The sequence below is a fragment of the Alternaria conjuncta genome, assembly GCF_024043145.1.
Source record: "Alternaria conjuncta strain BMP 0040 chromosome Unknown scaffold_17, whole genome shotgun sequence".
Taxonomy (NCBI): domain Eukaryota; kingdom Fungi; phylum Ascomycota; class Dothideomycetes; order Pleosporales; family Pleosporaceae; genus Alternaria; species Alternaria conjuncta.
In genome coordinates, this window is record NW_026250106.1 from 547,126 (window position 1) to 563,590 (window position 16,465).

General features: G+C 53.6%; 4 protein-coding genes across 4 annotated transcripts; 2 read left to right on the plus strand and 2 right to left on the minus strand.

Moving 5' to 3' along the window:
• Positions 1-1,332: 1,332 nt before the first annotated feature.
• J4E85_009574 (uncharacterized protein) lies at positions 1,333-2,157 on the minus strand (the record flags this gene model as incomplete). Its single annotated transcript, XM_051473794.1, has 1 exon — positions 1,333-2,157. One exon carries the CDS (start codon positions 2,155-2,157, stop codon positions 1,333-1,335), a length of 825 nt encoding a protein of 274 aa, XP_051322579.1.
• Positions 2,158-6,058: 3,901 nt separating this feature from the next.
• J4E85_009575 (uncharacterized protein) lies at positions 6,059-6,643 on the plus strand (the record flags this gene model as incomplete). Its single annotated transcript, XM_051473795.1, has 1 exon — positions 6,059-6,643. One exon carries the CDS (start codon positions 6,059-6,061, stop codon positions 6,641-6,643), a length of 585 nt encoding a protein of 194 aa, XP_051322580.1.
• Positions 6,644-7,757: 1,114 nt separating this feature from the next.
• J4E85_009576 (uncharacterized protein) lies at positions 7,758-9,737 on the plus strand (the record flags this gene model as incomplete). The annotated part of the gene is made up of 2 exons (XM_051473796.1): positions 7,758-8,164; positions 8,213-9,737. 2 exons carry the CDS (start codon positions 7,758-7,760, stop codon positions 9,735-9,737), a joined length of 1,932 nt encoding a protein of 643 aa, XP_051322581.1.
• A 2,135-nt stretch (positions 9,738-11,872) lies between these two features.
• Positions 11,873-16,388, minus strand: J4E85_009577 (uncharacterized protein; the record flags this gene model as incomplete). The annotated part of the gene is made up of 2 exons (XM_051473797.1): positions 11,873-16,280; positions 16,384-16,388. 2 exons carry the CDS (start codon positions 16,386-16,388, stop codon positions 11,873-11,875), a joined length of 4,413 nt encoding a protein of 1,470 aa, XP_051322582.1.
• Between the last annotated feature and the right edge of the window lie 77 nt (positions 16,389-16,465).

Genomic DNA, 16,465 nt, shown 5'->3' on the forward strand with positions numbered 1-16,465 from the left:
CAGACTCACAGCGACTTACGCAATCTCAACACCACACGGGAACGATATCGGGCTGAATACTTGTTACAGCCCGTCTTCGATTGCGCAGTCGTCGCTCGTCACCCAACTTACGTACCCCCATGCACCGCCATGGTCGGGAAGCCCTTCTCGAGGAAACAACCAACGGGCGCAGTCGAGGCACCCCGCGCAATGAACCACCGGCGCGCCTCAATTGTCAAGCAAAAGTCCAGCCACCTCTAGACCACGCGCGATCGCCATGCCAAATCACCGACTACATCGCCGAAGCCAACGGTATCAGTATCCCCACCCCGATTCACGAAATAACGATGTGCAAGTGACGACAGTTTTTGATCCCTGTACCGAGTGGGCGACCCAGTTTACCGATGGGCAGCGGGCCAGTGTTGGGCCAGGCGAAGCCAAGCTGGGGGGAAGCCGACACCCGGCCTGCGCGCGCGCAAAAGGCCCCATGTCGCAAGTCCGTCAGCGTTGTAGCATTGCAGCGTTGCTCGTGCGACGCATGGTGTTGAACATGATTGTTTCTTCGTTTTGGTTTCAATGGTTTGTAAAATGCGCGACCTGGTTTTCGGGCGACGCCAGTCTCCTGACAAACCACACTTTGAAGCGACAGGCAAACTCTATCGCCACAGCTCCTGAGCGCCAGATGCCATGGCGCGAGCCACTCGATACTTAGTTGAACGTTCTTTGTTACAAGGGGGCTGGGGGCAGCTATTGGGATTTGGGGGCACACACTGCCTTCTGTGGTTGAGTGACGAAGCGGCGCGGCAGTCTGGCAAAGCCGCCCAAGAACGCGCCACGCCCCCTTGGCAGGCACAGAACACGAAGTGTGCCTGAGCCCTGAGTGCTTACGGGGTCATCTCCGCAGCCGCCCGGGTTCGTGCTGGCTCGCGTCTGTCACCTTCTTTCTTTGGCTGCCGTGCGCTCGCTCAGCTCGTGTTCAGGTACGAGGCGTGTCAAAGAAGCGAAGATCGCTGGCGGATTATATTGTTAGTAGTCGTGTTAAGAGTGATCGTCGCAGGGTGGGAGTGATAGGCAAATGTTCGTTCAGCGTTGTCACATGGGCAAAACAGAAAGGCAAGGGCTTCGGGTCATGAATTCGTGGATCTGTAATTTGGCAACAGAGTAAAGAGGCGCTCCCCTAAAAAATGAGCAGGGAAAATAAAGAGGTTTGGTACCGTAAGATACAGAAGAAAAGAATATGTTTCCAACCAGCGCGAAAGCACGCGTCGCGAGTTTGATCTCCAAGCCGCCCTGTCATCTACAGTAGAAGAATTGTAACCCCCATACACCCTCATGACGTGTGTTGTGACTTGCTTATGCAAGGTCGCAGCACCAGATACCCTCGTGGTTAGCACAACCAATCTTGGTGTACTGGTCGGAGGTGAGGATCTCAGCGTGGCCGGTCTGACCCTCGTAGTTCCAGCCCTTGGACGCGCTGCCGCAGACATCCTCAAGACCGGGCAGGCTGGGGATCTCGCAGAGCCATCCACCGTAGAAGACGTGGTCGAAGGACTCCATGTCGGGCTTGCCGGGGGCAAGAACCTGGCCGTAAGTGCCGGGGTTAAGCTTGTGCTTCATGACACCGTTGCCCTCAACAACGACGTTCATGGCGTTGGACTCGAGCTTGGAGTCGCACTCGAGAGACTTCATGCCGAGCTTGGCACGCGCCTCCTCGACAATGCCCATGTATCCACCGCTGGAAGGAGCGGGAGCGGGAGCGGGAGCGGGAGTGGTGGTTGGCTTGGGAGCCTCGCTGGTGGGAGCAGGGGGAGGAGGAGCGTCGTAGGTGGTGGGCTTCTGGGGAGCGGGCTGGTAGACCATGGTGGTGGTGGGCTTGGGCGCCTCGCTGGTGGGCGCAGGGGGAGGGGGAGGAGCGTAGACGGCAGTGCTGGTGGGCTTGACGGGAGCGTAGGCGGGCATGGTGTTCTTGGCCGGGGCCTCGTACGCAGCGCTGACGGAAGAGCTGGTAGGCTTGGGGATCTCGTAGCCCTCGGTGATGTAGACAGTCTTTACGACAGTCTCAACGACGACGTGGACGTTCTTGACGTGCTTGTGCTGGCTGCCGTAACCACCGTAGGAGGGAGCGGCGAGCGCAGAGCCAGCCAGAATGGCGGCGGAGAAGGCGGTCGAGTAGCGCATGTTGATTGATTTCGTGTTGGTTGATTTAGTAAAGGATAGGAGCTGGACTTGAGTTGACAGGTAAGGTTCGACGGTCGAATTGTTTTTTGGTTACAGATGCGAAGTGAGCGTGTTTGTGCCGAAGGGCGGTAGAGAACGTGGTGTCAAAGATTGACTGTGTAGAGAGTGAATGACTGGATGTCGAACCTGGAAGTCGCAGACCTGGGGTAGTAGAGGAATGCAGAGGGGATAAACTACATTTATACAACTTGACGCTAAGCAGGAAACGGGCGTTGTGCAGCTGACATGGGCCAGGAAATTAAACGCGAGCGCCATCACATTTCCGCCCACGGCCCCGTCCTCCGCAGATTTACCTGTGCCTGGAGCTAGAGGCTCTCAAGCGCAATCCTCGTCCCAACCAAGCCCTTGGTAGACCGCTTGCATCCTTTCATTTCGTCTCTTGCTCAGTGACAGTCACCGTAGGCCAGGTTTTGGAGTCTGCAGCCCTACGTATTCGCATTGGTTGCTGTCGGATCGCATGTAATGAATGTCTCGGTAGTTATATCCCTTCCAAACCCTTTGTGCTTCACTGCGATTGTGCGCGGCAATCAATAAAGCTTTGTTTGTCTATCCGTCGTTGATTGTCGTGCACTCTGGCGCTTCGACTCGGATTTCGTTGGTACGGTCCAGATGTGACAAGCGTCAGGGGTAAACACAGACGATCATTGGGCTTGCGCAAGGGACAGCTCATCAAACGCCCACTTCGGAAAATTAAGCGGAGAGCTAAGTCGAGAGCGGCAAAACGTAAAGATATCTCGAAGTGCGCCGCTGTCCCATTGGCTGTTATAATCGTTCGGACCAGGTACGGTTTCAGATGTTTTTCTTAGCCCAGGGTACAGCTTGGTCTGACCCGGCTCTGTGAGAAACCTCTTGTGAAAGGTAGTCCGAATAGTTGCACAACTACAGTCCGCCTTAGTTTCAGCTCTTGTGCCACAGCATCTGCTGGCCCTTTCGCTCGTATCGCACATGGCGAGCGATTCACGCGTCCGTGCGACGTCCATCGCTGTCCGAGGGAAGAGTCGAGACTCTAGAAGGCCGTTCGCAGAGTGGAGCCGCCGAAGGATTTCTACTCGGACGGGAGAGGTCATCGTGAAACAGCGAATCGTGGGATATTTGGAGATCCCGTTTCTATCGCGCCGCCCAACAAGGTAGAAGTAGAGGGGAAGCCTGACTGCCGCCCGTTGTCGCAACATCCTTCCGCCGTTGCAGGCGATCGTGTGGATGTGACGATAACTGCCAGAGTCAGTGGCGCTTCATGACACTCGACTTGGCTCCACCTTCAGTGTCACCATCTGCCATCGATCTTCCGCGTGGACGGTCGCCACGTGTTAGCGCACTGGTACACCTGGGCAGCGACGAGATCTCGTCTCTTGACGTGGATCCGGTACACCGCATGGTCAGCGACCCTCCAAGGACTGTGCCCGAGCCGCCCACCAGGTAATCAGCCAGCAGCCGAGATCAAAATTCAACGTCATCTCTCGACCCAAGCACGCGACACAGCTAGGATGTCGTAAAATTAATGGTAGTGATAATGAGGGGTTGTAGCAAGGTGACCCAGCACTGTTTAATCTTCGACCCGTTGCGGCACCAGATTGTTTCTTTCAACCTCATCTCACTCAAGATGAAGCACCGAAGGCCTGCCGTGCCTCAGGCCTCGCGATTAAGTGAAACGTCGATTTTGGTCTGGACGCGCTCGCCGTTTGTCATGATGTGTCGCCGTGTGCTGGCGGCAAGCAGCCGTCTTGCGTGGCCACCGTGCAATTTCGCGGAGGCGGCTCAGGTTTGTCTTCGTTGAATACTGCCGCAGACCCACAGCATCAACGGCGTTTGGTATACCCGGCCCGTCATCAAGTTTTGAGGTGCATGTGGGTGGCTGTCGCCCCGCTGTCGGCTGTACTCCGAGTACGGTACGTGGTTTCTTTTCGGCTTTCGACTGCATGCTAGTCGAACTCTTCATCCACACACTTTTTAGCCCAGTCGCAACGCGCCCTCCGTCGCCGCGCCTGATAGGGCCAGCCCTGCAAGGTGTTCTCTCGCGCGTATGCACGATGCTGACGCATGCGCTGTTGATCGTCGAACTCCTTCGTGCCTGAAACGTGGAGGTCGGCAATCTTCCTATCTGCTATCGATTAGATAGCTGGCCGACGTGGCGCGAGCGTGCTGACGACCTGGACGTCAGCAGAACTCGCTGCTCTAGGTCACCGGGACGTCGTCGTGGCTCCTGTCAACCCGGCTGTTGAAGAAGATCCTTCATCCCGGTGTGCCGGACTAACCGTCAGGTACCATCGCGCCGATTTTCACATGCAGCCCGTAGCACCGGCGGAGAACTGCCTCAACCGCGAAAATCCTGCAGTAGCGCGAACGAAACACGTGTGAGCCACGAAAACCTCTGCCTGCCAACTGTCTCGGCCGGTTAGTCTTCCAGCAGACACGTCGGCGGTCCGGTGTCTCTCCCTGGATGGCGGTCACGACGTCATCTGACAGCTCATGCAGCTTGCTGTACTTTTCCACCCAGCTGGCACAAACATCAGGATTTAGCGAGCAAATCCAAAAGCACTACGGTCAGATAAGGCAGAAGCAAAGTGACATGTCACCTAAACAGGATGAAGTCATGGGAAGACGGGAGATCACTTCTTGCCTCCCGAACTCAAAAACGTAGGCGATGCCTGATCCAGATGGCGGCTTGGCGGCAATCATAAAGAACGTCCACGGAGGCCTTCACACCTTGCTCGGGTGACGAATGAAATTGAACCTGGCACGCCGCCATGTCGAGCGCGAAACACTGGGCGTTCTCATGTTGAGCGTCGTATGCCGCTTCACATACACGCGTTCACATATTCCCAGCCTGAGTCTTCACGCAGTCTGCTTCTTCTTCCATGCGGGTGGATTGGGTGCTCGATCGATCAATCGTCATCTTACTCCATGATCCTACACTAAGACGTTCTAGCCTATGCGACTTCACTACTAGCTTTCGGCTTCACCACGTCGCTGTCTGCTTATTAGCCGTTCACCGATTGGTGCGCATCCGCCGTGCCTTGCATTCCCATAGACTATTCCAAGCTCCACCCGCATTCATCTAGATGACTGCGTCTCTGTGAGTATGCTAGATAACAAAAAGCGCCACTGATGGCTGTTATTCGTGTGAGTATAGCCACGCTACATTCTGATTGACCCTCGCGAAGGGCGTACCTTGGAGTGGAGTAGCTATTCGCAGCAACAAAGCCTTGGAAGTGTAGACCAAGGCACCTATCTTTCAGGATCGGCTAAAGAAAAAGCAACGACCGAAACTGTGTTCCATCCGAGCCTAGACAGTTCCTTACATCATATTCAGGGCGCTGAGGTATGCGCCGCCCAATTAGGCAATCCGACCAACCAGAACCCATACCCCCGTCTCCACAGACAGCGCTGAAAACACCTCTGCGGGACGAAAAATCTGCAGTTACCGCCGGATGACTCGGAGACGCTTTGTTCTGCCCTGAATGTATCAGTGTATGATTGGTGTGCCTGGCAGGCCTGTTGGGCCTTGGCGGCTCATACTTGTTCGGTAACGGATGTAGGTATGATAAAGAGCTGGACTACGCCGTGGGCCCACTTTGAATTCCCATGTGTTTAAAGTCGACGTTCACCCTCTTTTGTTCTTGATCTACACACACTCCTTGTCACATCACAGTCAAGCTTCGACAGCTTTATCACATTCTTTCCAAACTTCCCTCTCTTGTTCAATTGACGGTCTGGACCTCCACTCATTCATCACTCCATCAACAACACACAGTCTCTATAAAGAAACTTCGCCACACTCCCTTGTGTCGCCAACAAAGAACATCTTCAAACAACACCGTTACAGACCCTCTCAATCAACAACATGCTTTCCAAATTCACCTTCGCCATCGCGGCACTCCAGGCTAGTCTTGCCCTTGCTGGCAACGCCATCATCGCCAACCGCTGCAGCTACGATATCTGGGTCTGGTCGATCTCTACCGGACACGGTGTGCCCACAGCGGTCCGCATCCCTTCGCGTACCACCCACAGCGAGCCCTACATTGGTACCAGCACTTCCATGAAGGTCAGCAAGACCGAGAACCTCCTCGCTGGCCACCACACGCAATTCGAGTACTCCATCGCCGCGGGTCAGCTCTGGTACGACATCTCTTTCGTCGACTGCGCCAATGGCGAGTCTGCGTCCAACTGCCCTGGCCACGACGAGGGCCTCGCCATGGATGCCAGCGACGATAGCTGCGGCAAGATCGACTGCGAAGCTGGAACATACTGCCCTTCGCAGATCTACTACGTCGACCAGCCTCTGCAGAAGCTTAAGATCGCCGAGCCCGTCTTCATGTGCCCCAAGACCCTGGGCACCAGCCCCGACCTGTACATGAAGGTCTGCTCTGGCGAGGAACAGATCAAGAGAAGCGTTGCTGGACGCATGCAGATCAACGGCGAGGCTTAGATAGCCCTGGTGCCGCGCACTTTACGATTACTTCTCCAGCTCTTTTTATGATTACTTCTTACGTTCTTTATACATAAACTAGGGATGGGATATGGGATATACCTTGGGTTACGATTTGGTTACGACTTTGGATGATTCAATGAAACACGTTACGCTTCTACGAAGTCTTGGTTGACACATTTGCTCTGTGTATTGTTTATCGTGATGATTGCGATGGCGGTATATCTTGACGTCGGCTCTGTATCGTTCGTCGTGGTAACGGGCGCTTACTGATACCAGGGCTGTGCCTGTCGCATTCGTGGCGGGGACGCGTCGCACGATACGAGTTGCACATTTGATTTTGGCCGAGTTGTGCCAGGTGGTGCGCTCCGGGGCTGCTGCCAGGGCATGGCCATGGGGATAAGCGAGTCCGTTAGCGCGAAGACCACGTCATGCATTTTCGTGCCCAACTTCATCTCAGCCCCCATTATGGTGATGTTTCATCGAGTGAGTATGGATGCAGAGAAACGCACGATACAGTGTTAGCTTTGGGGAGGAGTAGATGGTTCGAGTCTAGATCTCCTGTACGCGCCAACCGGGTGACAGAGCCGCGCGTCAGGGGCGCAGAGGAAGACGAATACCGATGCGCTTCACCAGATACTCTTCAACTCGGTCTTGTCATCGAACTTCGAAACATTACCCGATACTGCGGTACCTGATGCCTGTTACGACTCGACTGAGCTTAGTCGACGACCGCAGATCAGTCTCCAGTTACCCCACATCTGCACCGAACGAACAAATCTACCCCGAACCTTTGTCCTCTAAAACGCCCCTTACCATTCGGGCTAGCAGTAACGCTCAACATGGCTGGTGGCTGCATTCGCTCGACATGCATATGATTAGTAGTATCAGCAGACGGGGCAACTTGCATCCGCGGGCAGATAATCAGTCTCGTTGCGAGCCTACTGAAGCGATGGTGGAGTGGGGAAGCTGTTGCGAGAGGGGTTGCCGCGGCTACATCGACCTGTATTTCTTTCGACGTCTACCATACGATTGTTGATGTACTGGGCTCCTTAAGCAAACCCAAAACCTGGACTAAAGTGACAGCATCGAGTTTCCTCCACCTAAACGCAAAATGACGACGAAAGGTCCGATCGCAGCAGCTCCGATAGATGAGGTACCTCTTACCGAGGCAGAGGCTCCCAAGTCTACTGTCGATATCAAGACCGGAGAGATAGCAAACAAAGACGAGCTGCCTTTTGACCCGACAGCGCTCCAAGCAAAATACCTTCAAGAGCGTGATCGACGTTTAGCACGAGACGAAGGTGTAGAGCAATATATACTCCTCGATGGCAGCTTATCACACTACTTGGACGATCCTTGGGTCGAGCCGGGGTTTCAGCGCGAGCCTATTGAAGAAGAGACGGAGGTGGTAATCATCGGTGGTGGTTACGGTGCTCAGGTCTGCGCCGTGCGGTTGATTGAGGCTGGCATCACAGACTTTAGGATCATCGAGAAGGCTGGGGACTTTGGTGGAACATGGTATGTTTTGTTGAACAGCATGCGATTCATTTACTAACAGCGAGGGAGGTATTGGAATAGGTATCCCGGGGCGCAATGCGACATCGAATCCTACATCTACATGCCCCTGCTAGAAGAAGTCGGATACATGCCTACGGAGAAGTATGCTCGTGCCAAAGAGCTTCTCAGACACTCACGTATGATTGGCGAAAAATACGACCTTTACTCGCGAGCTCTCTTCCAGACCGAAAGTAAAGAGATGCGATGGAACGAAGAAGAAGGAAAATGGACTACGCACACAGCGCGCGGCGACAAGATCAAGTCACGATTCGTGATCCCCGCCGCTGGTCCTCTTCATCGACCCAAGTTTCCCGGCTTGAAAGGCATTGAAGACTTCAAAGGCCATTCATTCCACTCCTCGCGCTGGGACTATGCCTACACGGGCGGCGACGCATCGGGGAACCTGCTCAAACTCAAAGACAAGCGTGTGGGTATCATCGGTACAGGCGCGACAGCCGTTCAGATTGTGCCTCATCTGGGTGAGTGGGCAAAGCAGCTCTACGTCTTCCAACGTACGCCCTCTTCGATCGACGTTCGTGGCAATCGCCCGACGGACGAGGCATGGGCACAATCGCTCCAGAAAGGATGGCAGAAGAAGCGCATGGACAACTTTGACAACATCGTCAACGGCGGCTACGAGAAAGAAGACATGGTATCCGATCGATGGACAGACATCATCCGGTCTCTAATCACCGCCGGCATCGACCCAAACAACCCCGTCGAAGCTGCAGCTAAGCGACAAATCGCAGACTTCAAGAAGATGAACGCTATCCGCGATCGAACCGACGAGATTGTGAAAGACAAAGAAACAGCCGACGCTCTGAAACCATGGTACAACCAATTCTGCAAGCGCCCCTGCTTCCACGATGAGTATCTACCGACGTTCAACCGTCCTAACGTCACGCTCGTCGATACGAAAGGCAAAGGTGTTGACCACCTCACCCCCACCGGCGTCGTAGCCAACGGCCAAGAATACGAACTCGACTGCCTCATCTACGCCACTGGTTTCGAGCTCGCAAACGAATGGTCGCACAAAACCGGCATCGAGATCTACGGCCGCGACAATCAGACCATAACCGAGAAGTGGGCTGATGGTGCACAGACACTGCATGCATGGGGAACGCGCAACTTTCCCAACTGCCTCTTCGTCCAGATCGTGCAAGCGGCTCTTACGCCGAACTTCATGCACGTCACTAACGAGCAGGCGATTCATTATGCGTACATCATCTCGGAGTGCAAGAAGCGGGGCATCAGGACTGTGGAGCCGATGCAAGATGCGGAGGAGGCATGGACGAAAACGATTGTTGATGGGACGGCGATCCGGGGTGACTTCCTCAAGGAGTGCACGCCCGGGTACTACAACAACGAAGGCAAAGATAGTGAGAGGGAGAAGAGGAATGCGACGTTTGGGTATGGAAGTCCGGCGTTTATTAAGATCCTGAATGATTGGAGAGAGGAGGATGGAATGAAGGGCGTGGATGTTACGTATGCCAAGGACGAGGCGGCCGATGCGCTTGCTAGAAGTCGTATATAAATTGACCTATGGGGAAGCCTTCCTTACTCATAAATTCTACTCTCGCATTCCAAAAACCGTTCTCGGTTCATTATGAGAATTGGGCTTTCGAAAACACCAACATGAGCTCATTCTCCGAATTCTTTGTTCACATACTCAAAACCTCGCGAATGTTCTTCATGGCTCACTTATGCCCGGGGACATATTTATCTTACAGCACATCTCTTTGGCCCACCAATATCCTAGAATATCAAAACCACAAACACATGTCCATCAAAAACTCTGGAGGCAGAGATCATGTCTCACAAGGCGTGCGAAAAGTGTACATTCGACGGGCTGTTCTCACAATGGCGGACGAAACTGCCGCTCATCAGTTCTCGGCTTCGCTATCGTACTGAAAAGCTCATGACATGTCTTCGATGTGAACACCATCGATGCGCATTATAGCCGCTACTATGACGAGTATATTAAGCTGCACTGCTCGCTCCATCACTCTTATACACTCACACCCACAAGTACCATTTTCCAAAACAAATGAGCCGCTCAATCATGGAGACCCCGAGCGTCAAAAACAGAAAATACCCTGGTGCATGTTCGCCGCGCTCGACTCCACTCTCCTCTGCAAAACTCTCGGCAAAAAGACGCAGGACTGAAAAAGCTACAAAAGTTGTTTCATGTCGGCTTTTCCCTCTCTCCACAAACAAGCAATGCGTGCTATCATGTTCTGACCACGCCATTCTCGGCGTAGAACGTCTCTCGAAATGCACTACGGATGTATCGGTGTTGTTCCGTTCCAGGCTTTGCTCGATATAAAAGCAACCTTTCCACGCACTCTTCCTCCTCACTTCTTCACCATACTGCTGGTGATTTACTTCAAAAAAGCAGCGAGCAATTGTCATGGGTGTCGCCTCCCAGAAAGACTGCCGAACATTCTTCCATGTGGTCGCTTCTGCGCCTTCTTCCACAAAACTCAGAGAACCCTTTACAAAACTCGTAAAGCGCGTGCGAATGACCTTTGCTTCCTTCCAGCTTCAAATATCTTGGATCGCTTCGTCTGCAAAACGCAAGAGCGCCAAGGACATGAACGCTGGACCTAAAAAGTCTAGCCCCACACTCATGTTTGCGAGCGGGCCTCTGCGAACGAACAGAAAACCAAAAAAAAGTGCCTTGCTGTTTGCATGCTGCTCGCTGCGTCGACTTTAAAAAGTACACCATTTGTGGTATGACCGTCTCGGCACAGCGCAGCGAGAAAGCAGCTATGAGAGCTTTCGCTATCTTGCTGTTCTCTGTTCTTCCTTGCATCTACTTCTTACCACATTACCAAAATGGGAAATACAGTACCACATGGAGAGAGCATCGCCTCCTCTCTTTTCTAAATTCTAAAATCGCACAGCGGCAGAACGCATGGAGAACGTCTCCCTCCTTCTTTCGCCCAATTCCTGAAACTTGAAGCTGGGTTTTCGATGAAAAGACCTCGCCTTCCTATTCCCCGATATCCTAAAAATACTACCTGCCTGCTTTATGTGGAGAAGATCTCGCCCCGTCCTCTTCTATAAATACTAAAATGCATATGTCCACAACGCATGGAGAAGACTCTGTCTCTCTTCCTCCGAAAAATCACCTAGCGACTCACTTCATAAGACGCAGTGTCGTGACATTAGGCGGTATGTGTTGGGCAGTCTGCAAGGACGTTCACATCACCATCTTACCAATCTAAGACTACAAACTCCAAACGTCAAGCTATCAGAGGCATGTCGCTGCGCTCTCATCTGCGTCAAAAGACGACGGCATGATCTTTCATGTTCTCGTGCGACTCGGAAAAAAAAACCTTTGGTCGAGAATCCCATGGCGAGCTTCCCTGCAGAATCAAGTTAGTGTTGCCAGTGAGGCTCGCCAGGCGTATAGTTCCTAAGTGATGATGATGCGCTCCATCATCACGCGGTACCCATATATGTGGAAAGAACGAGGGCCTGACTGAGTAAGGTAACATGGGGTATCATTCATCGCCAGCGCCGCTCAATATAGGCGGGCGCTTGTTCCCACTATTCCGCTCTTCATTTCCATAATATAATGTACACGTGTCCATCTCCACATCCTCTGCAAAGTCTCTTCCCGACAGCCAATCCCCTCAATGCCAGGCTCTAGAACGTCAGCTCCTACAACGGCGGACTCTCCGGCCGGTCGATAGCCAAAGAGAGGTAGTAGTCAGTCAGCGCATTCATCTCGTCGCCGTGATTCGTATCGAAGTCATCCTGCCGATCTGCATGGGCTTCTTCGCCCCACCTCTTCAACGCTGGGACATCCAACTGCATGTGCCTGTTGTGAGCATACGGCTGCTGAACGCACTCATAGCCGAGGACGCCAATGTCCCAGACACCAGCGCAGGAGTCGCAAATGAGTGTGGTGGTAGCTGGAGCAATGGGGTTGACGGAGCCACAGCGGAAGCAAGCGAAAGAGCAGCGCTCACATAAGACAACGTCGCTGTTGTCTGTCGTAGACGGGCGGGCAGGGCGGGCACAGTACGTGCACTTCGATTTGCCGGGTATAATGGCGCTTTTAGTGTCGATAGCCTTCCATTGTCGACGCAGTTCGTCTGGGATACGGTCTGCGCTTCGTCCCGAATCGCCAACGTCCTCGCTCGTGACTTTGTTGAGGTTGTCCTTGCAGGCAGGGATGTCACACTGAGGGCCTCGCGACGGTGTAAGACCGAGCTGGAACTGCAGTGCTTGTTCGCGGAGGAAAGGCGCATCGATACCCTCATCGAATGGACCAGCGTAGTGCACACCCTGTACGACTTGTCGGATTGGTAGACTTCCCATAGGCGCAACTTGTAGCTGCTGCGTCTGTAATAGATAGTTGCCTTCAGTGATACCGGACTCCGGTGCTAGACGAGTGATGTCGCCATCCTCGTCCTGGATGTCGTCTTGTTCATCGTCTTGATAAGGCATATACCGTAATCTATTTGCGTCCTTGATTGTAGTGTCATCTCTGCCGACTTCAAGCACGTTGACTGAGCCATTGACTTCTCCAACGACAAGCTTGCTATAGTCTGGACTAAAAGCTGCAGACATGATACCGGAATCTGTGGTAATTAAGTCCTTGATGAACGTGTTCTCTTCTGCGCGCGTGACGTCCCAGACCTTGACCACACCGTCGGATGAACCTGAGTAAAGCCGAGTGGCATTCTCGCCCCATGATAAGAACCGTATGCCGGTGTCTGTAATCTCATGCTTGATTCCCTCTTGGAGGGGCATTAGAGAGCTGCCGTGAGAGAGGATGCGCAGAGGATCATCTGGCATACGCGCATCCCAGACATAGACCTTTCCGTCTGTACAGCCAGCTGCGATGAGTCGCTCGTCATGTGGGCACCAGATTACGTCGTTCATATCCAGAGCTTTGCACTCAAACTCCAAGGGACAGGTGAACTTGGTGTCATCTCTTACGTCGTAGAGGCGGACCGTTGAGCGTGTACCGCGATTCACAGTGGAACCTGTTGCTACGCAGCCGGCAGCAAACATTGGCATGCTGGAGCGGTTCGGATTGAAGGTGACATCGAAAATGTTCTTGTTGGATCCATGAATGTTGTATGGGGTCTGCGTTTCGACATCCCACAAGCAGAGATCGCCAGTCATATCAAGGCCTGTATCCTTCAGGTTGGCACCGAAGCCTGCAAGAAGAAGCCCGCCACATGTCGGTTCGAATTGAAGAGCAGAAGGGAGAATCCTCAGATCTGCACGCGCGACAGCCTTGTTTGAGTGAAATTTCGAGTTGGTAAAGTTCCATGGCTCCGCTTCGTCTATCTTGAGTACCCTTATAGCCTTCTCATTGAAGACCTTCGCTGCCGTTGCTATAACACCAGATTTCACAGGGTTGACTGACAAGATATCGATATGGTCTTTCACGTTGAGCTTCGTAGTTAGCATTGGCTGCGTTGCCTCTAGGTCTGTTCTCCAAATACCGATATGTCCGTCGTAACCTGACGAGTACATGTACGGACTGGTATTCGAGAACGCTACCGAGCTAACGGTAGTGTAGAGCTTTGGGTCTTGGGAGGCGAACATGGCGTGACTTGAATTGGCGCCAGACTCAGTCTTCTCGCGAATCTTATAATGCTCTGCTAATTCATGGATTGTGCCATCCACGGCACTACCAAAGAGGAGGTTGTTCGGCCGATTGTACTGCATCGAGTCTGGATCGTCAACAGCCACAGCACCAGCAGCAAAGTGCTCACCGTCCGGCGCCCATGCAACAGTGTGGATGTCGCTTGATGCGCCCGTCCAGCAAGCTGCCGGTCCCATGGTATCCATATACTTGTTCTTGACCTGGTAGGTAAGCGGATTTGACGCACTATGCCAGCCTCTTCTGGACTGGAGGCCTAGCTCACGTTGACGGATGATCGAGGTTGTGGACTGCTTCTGGGTTGATTGCATCTCTGTGTCAGGTCGCGCAGCTGCAAGCCTCTGTATTTGCGGTACTTCTGCAACATCGCCGGCTAATGCATCTTGTACAAAGGCTTGGATGCTGCTCCGATCGCGGCAAGGCAAACGATGAAGGAGGCTTTCGATCAGTCGAAGGATCTGCGGTTCTGTAAAAGCCTTCAAGTTTTCGCGTAGCTGCCTTCCTTTTGTGCGGTGCCGTGATATTGTGGGTGTGGTTCTTCTCGTCAATGCAATAGCCTTCTCTACCGAAGCGATCTCGTCTGGGCTAAAGTCGACATGTACTAGAGTTCCTTGCCAATCGCGACTAGACAACTGGTCCCAGTCCCCTGCAGGCGGGTTTTGTACTGACAGGCGTTGCGAAGTGCTGAGATATGGCACTTTCTTGGTCCTTCCCTTGCGCGACTTCGCACGTCGGAGACTCAATCCTATTTCAGCATCATCTGCATTGAAATGAACGTCTACAGGTTCGTTCTCGACGGCGATCGCCTTACTAGGCAGAGGAATATCGTCCTCTGGAGACGTCTCTGACCGAGCGTGACCAAAATCGTCCGCGAAGGCTTCGTAGTTGTCTTCCATGAACTCCTCTTCGATCCCAGCTGCCGGGACACCCCGCTGCTTTGGCCATGTGTAATTGACTCGCTGTGTCCGACGCGATCGCTCTCGCCGAGGTGCAGAGTCTCCCCCTGAGGAGTAGTCGTGTTCGATTGTCTGTTGAACTGGTAGGTGTTTCGGCACTGCCTGCTCCTGGCGTTTAGGTTGGTGAGATTGCGAAGCGGGCAGGTTGCTCCTCGGCCCTCTTGATGGAGCGCTGGTACTACGGATGGCATTCCAGTCAACATCCGCCTCTGCAGCCCACCGAGGGGGCAAGATCAACGTTGAGGGATCTTGAGATCGGTCCCTCTTATTGAGGAAGGTCGAGTAGCGAGACTGAAGTGCTGCATATGGACGGTAAGACATGTCGGTGTTGTACTCCGCTGTGATTTGTGCCCATGTGAACTGTTTGACCTCTTTGAGAAAGATAAGGTAATTATCTTGGGCCGTATCGAACGGATTCATGGTTTTCTTGCGTCCAGTGGAAGGTGGCGGTGCAGGTACATCCGCGCCCTTAGGGAGGGTAGATGAGTGGAATGCAGCGACTGCTGGCCCGAGACCATGATGGACATTTCCGCTCTTCACCTTGTCCGATGGCTGTTGCGGCACAGAGTCTGCTGAGGACGAGACATCGGACATGACGCTATCTCCATCTTCATCTGGAATCTGCTCCTTCGCAGGGCCCGCGAAGTAGTTCGGCCTTGATGGGACGTTGCCTGCACCTGGCGAAGGGCGACTGCGCGGTCTCCCTGGGCCTCTAGTTGGCATGTCCGCACTCGCTCCATTGTATGCAGTCGCTTCACGGGATTGTTGTTGTCGAATGGCCGGTGCCTGTGACGTTCGTGGTATCTCTCGTGTCGGTGGTGCTGCACTGACTGGACCTGAGCTGCTACCTGGCCGGCGACCAATGTGAAGCGCGCGCGGACTGGATGTCCTGACACCGTTGAGCATAGGCGCAGCATTCGTCTTTAGCGCCTTGTTGATATCCTGAACGGATGGAGCTTTGTTGGCATTGGTAGCGCTGGGCTTCGGTGTGGCACTTGGAGGAGGTACTGCCGCACGGGATTCCGCTGCCCAGGCGTTGAGCTTGTACTTGCCCAGTGTGGCGGCTTGCGCTGCCGGCGGTATCCCTCTGCTTGGAGTCGGCTTCTTTGCAGGTGGTGTTGACGATCTGGAGGCGCCGTCTGATGTCTTGATTCTTTTCGCTGCCCTTGAGTCGGTTGCTCCATTGCTGGGCTGGCCAGGAACCGGCACGTAAGTGTTAGGTGCCAGGCCAAGGCGTCCCATACTCGCCGAATTTGTCGCTTTCGGCATGGTTCCAGGTAGCGGAGGGTATGGGTTTACGTATGCAGGTGCGGGTCGCGTCGTAGGAGGAGGTGGCCGCGATGAGGGTGGTTGAGGCAAGGGCGCGCTCATGGAGGTGAGTGAGTGAGTCGGTGTGGCAGTCGCCAAGGGCAACGAGGACAGCGGGCCCTCGTCGCTCTCTGCATCGTCGTCATCGTAGGTGAGGTCGACTATGGAATGTCGCCAGTCGCTGCACATGTTAGTCGACTCCTTTACTCTATCGCACCGCATGTTCAACTATGAGAAATTACACGATATGACAAGAGGATATCACTACTGAGAGAAGCACTCACCTCATTTCCATCAGTCTCAGCGGCAGGCAACACGTCCATGGGAGAGATGGTGCTTGTCGCGTTGAATGCTTTGCGACCAACC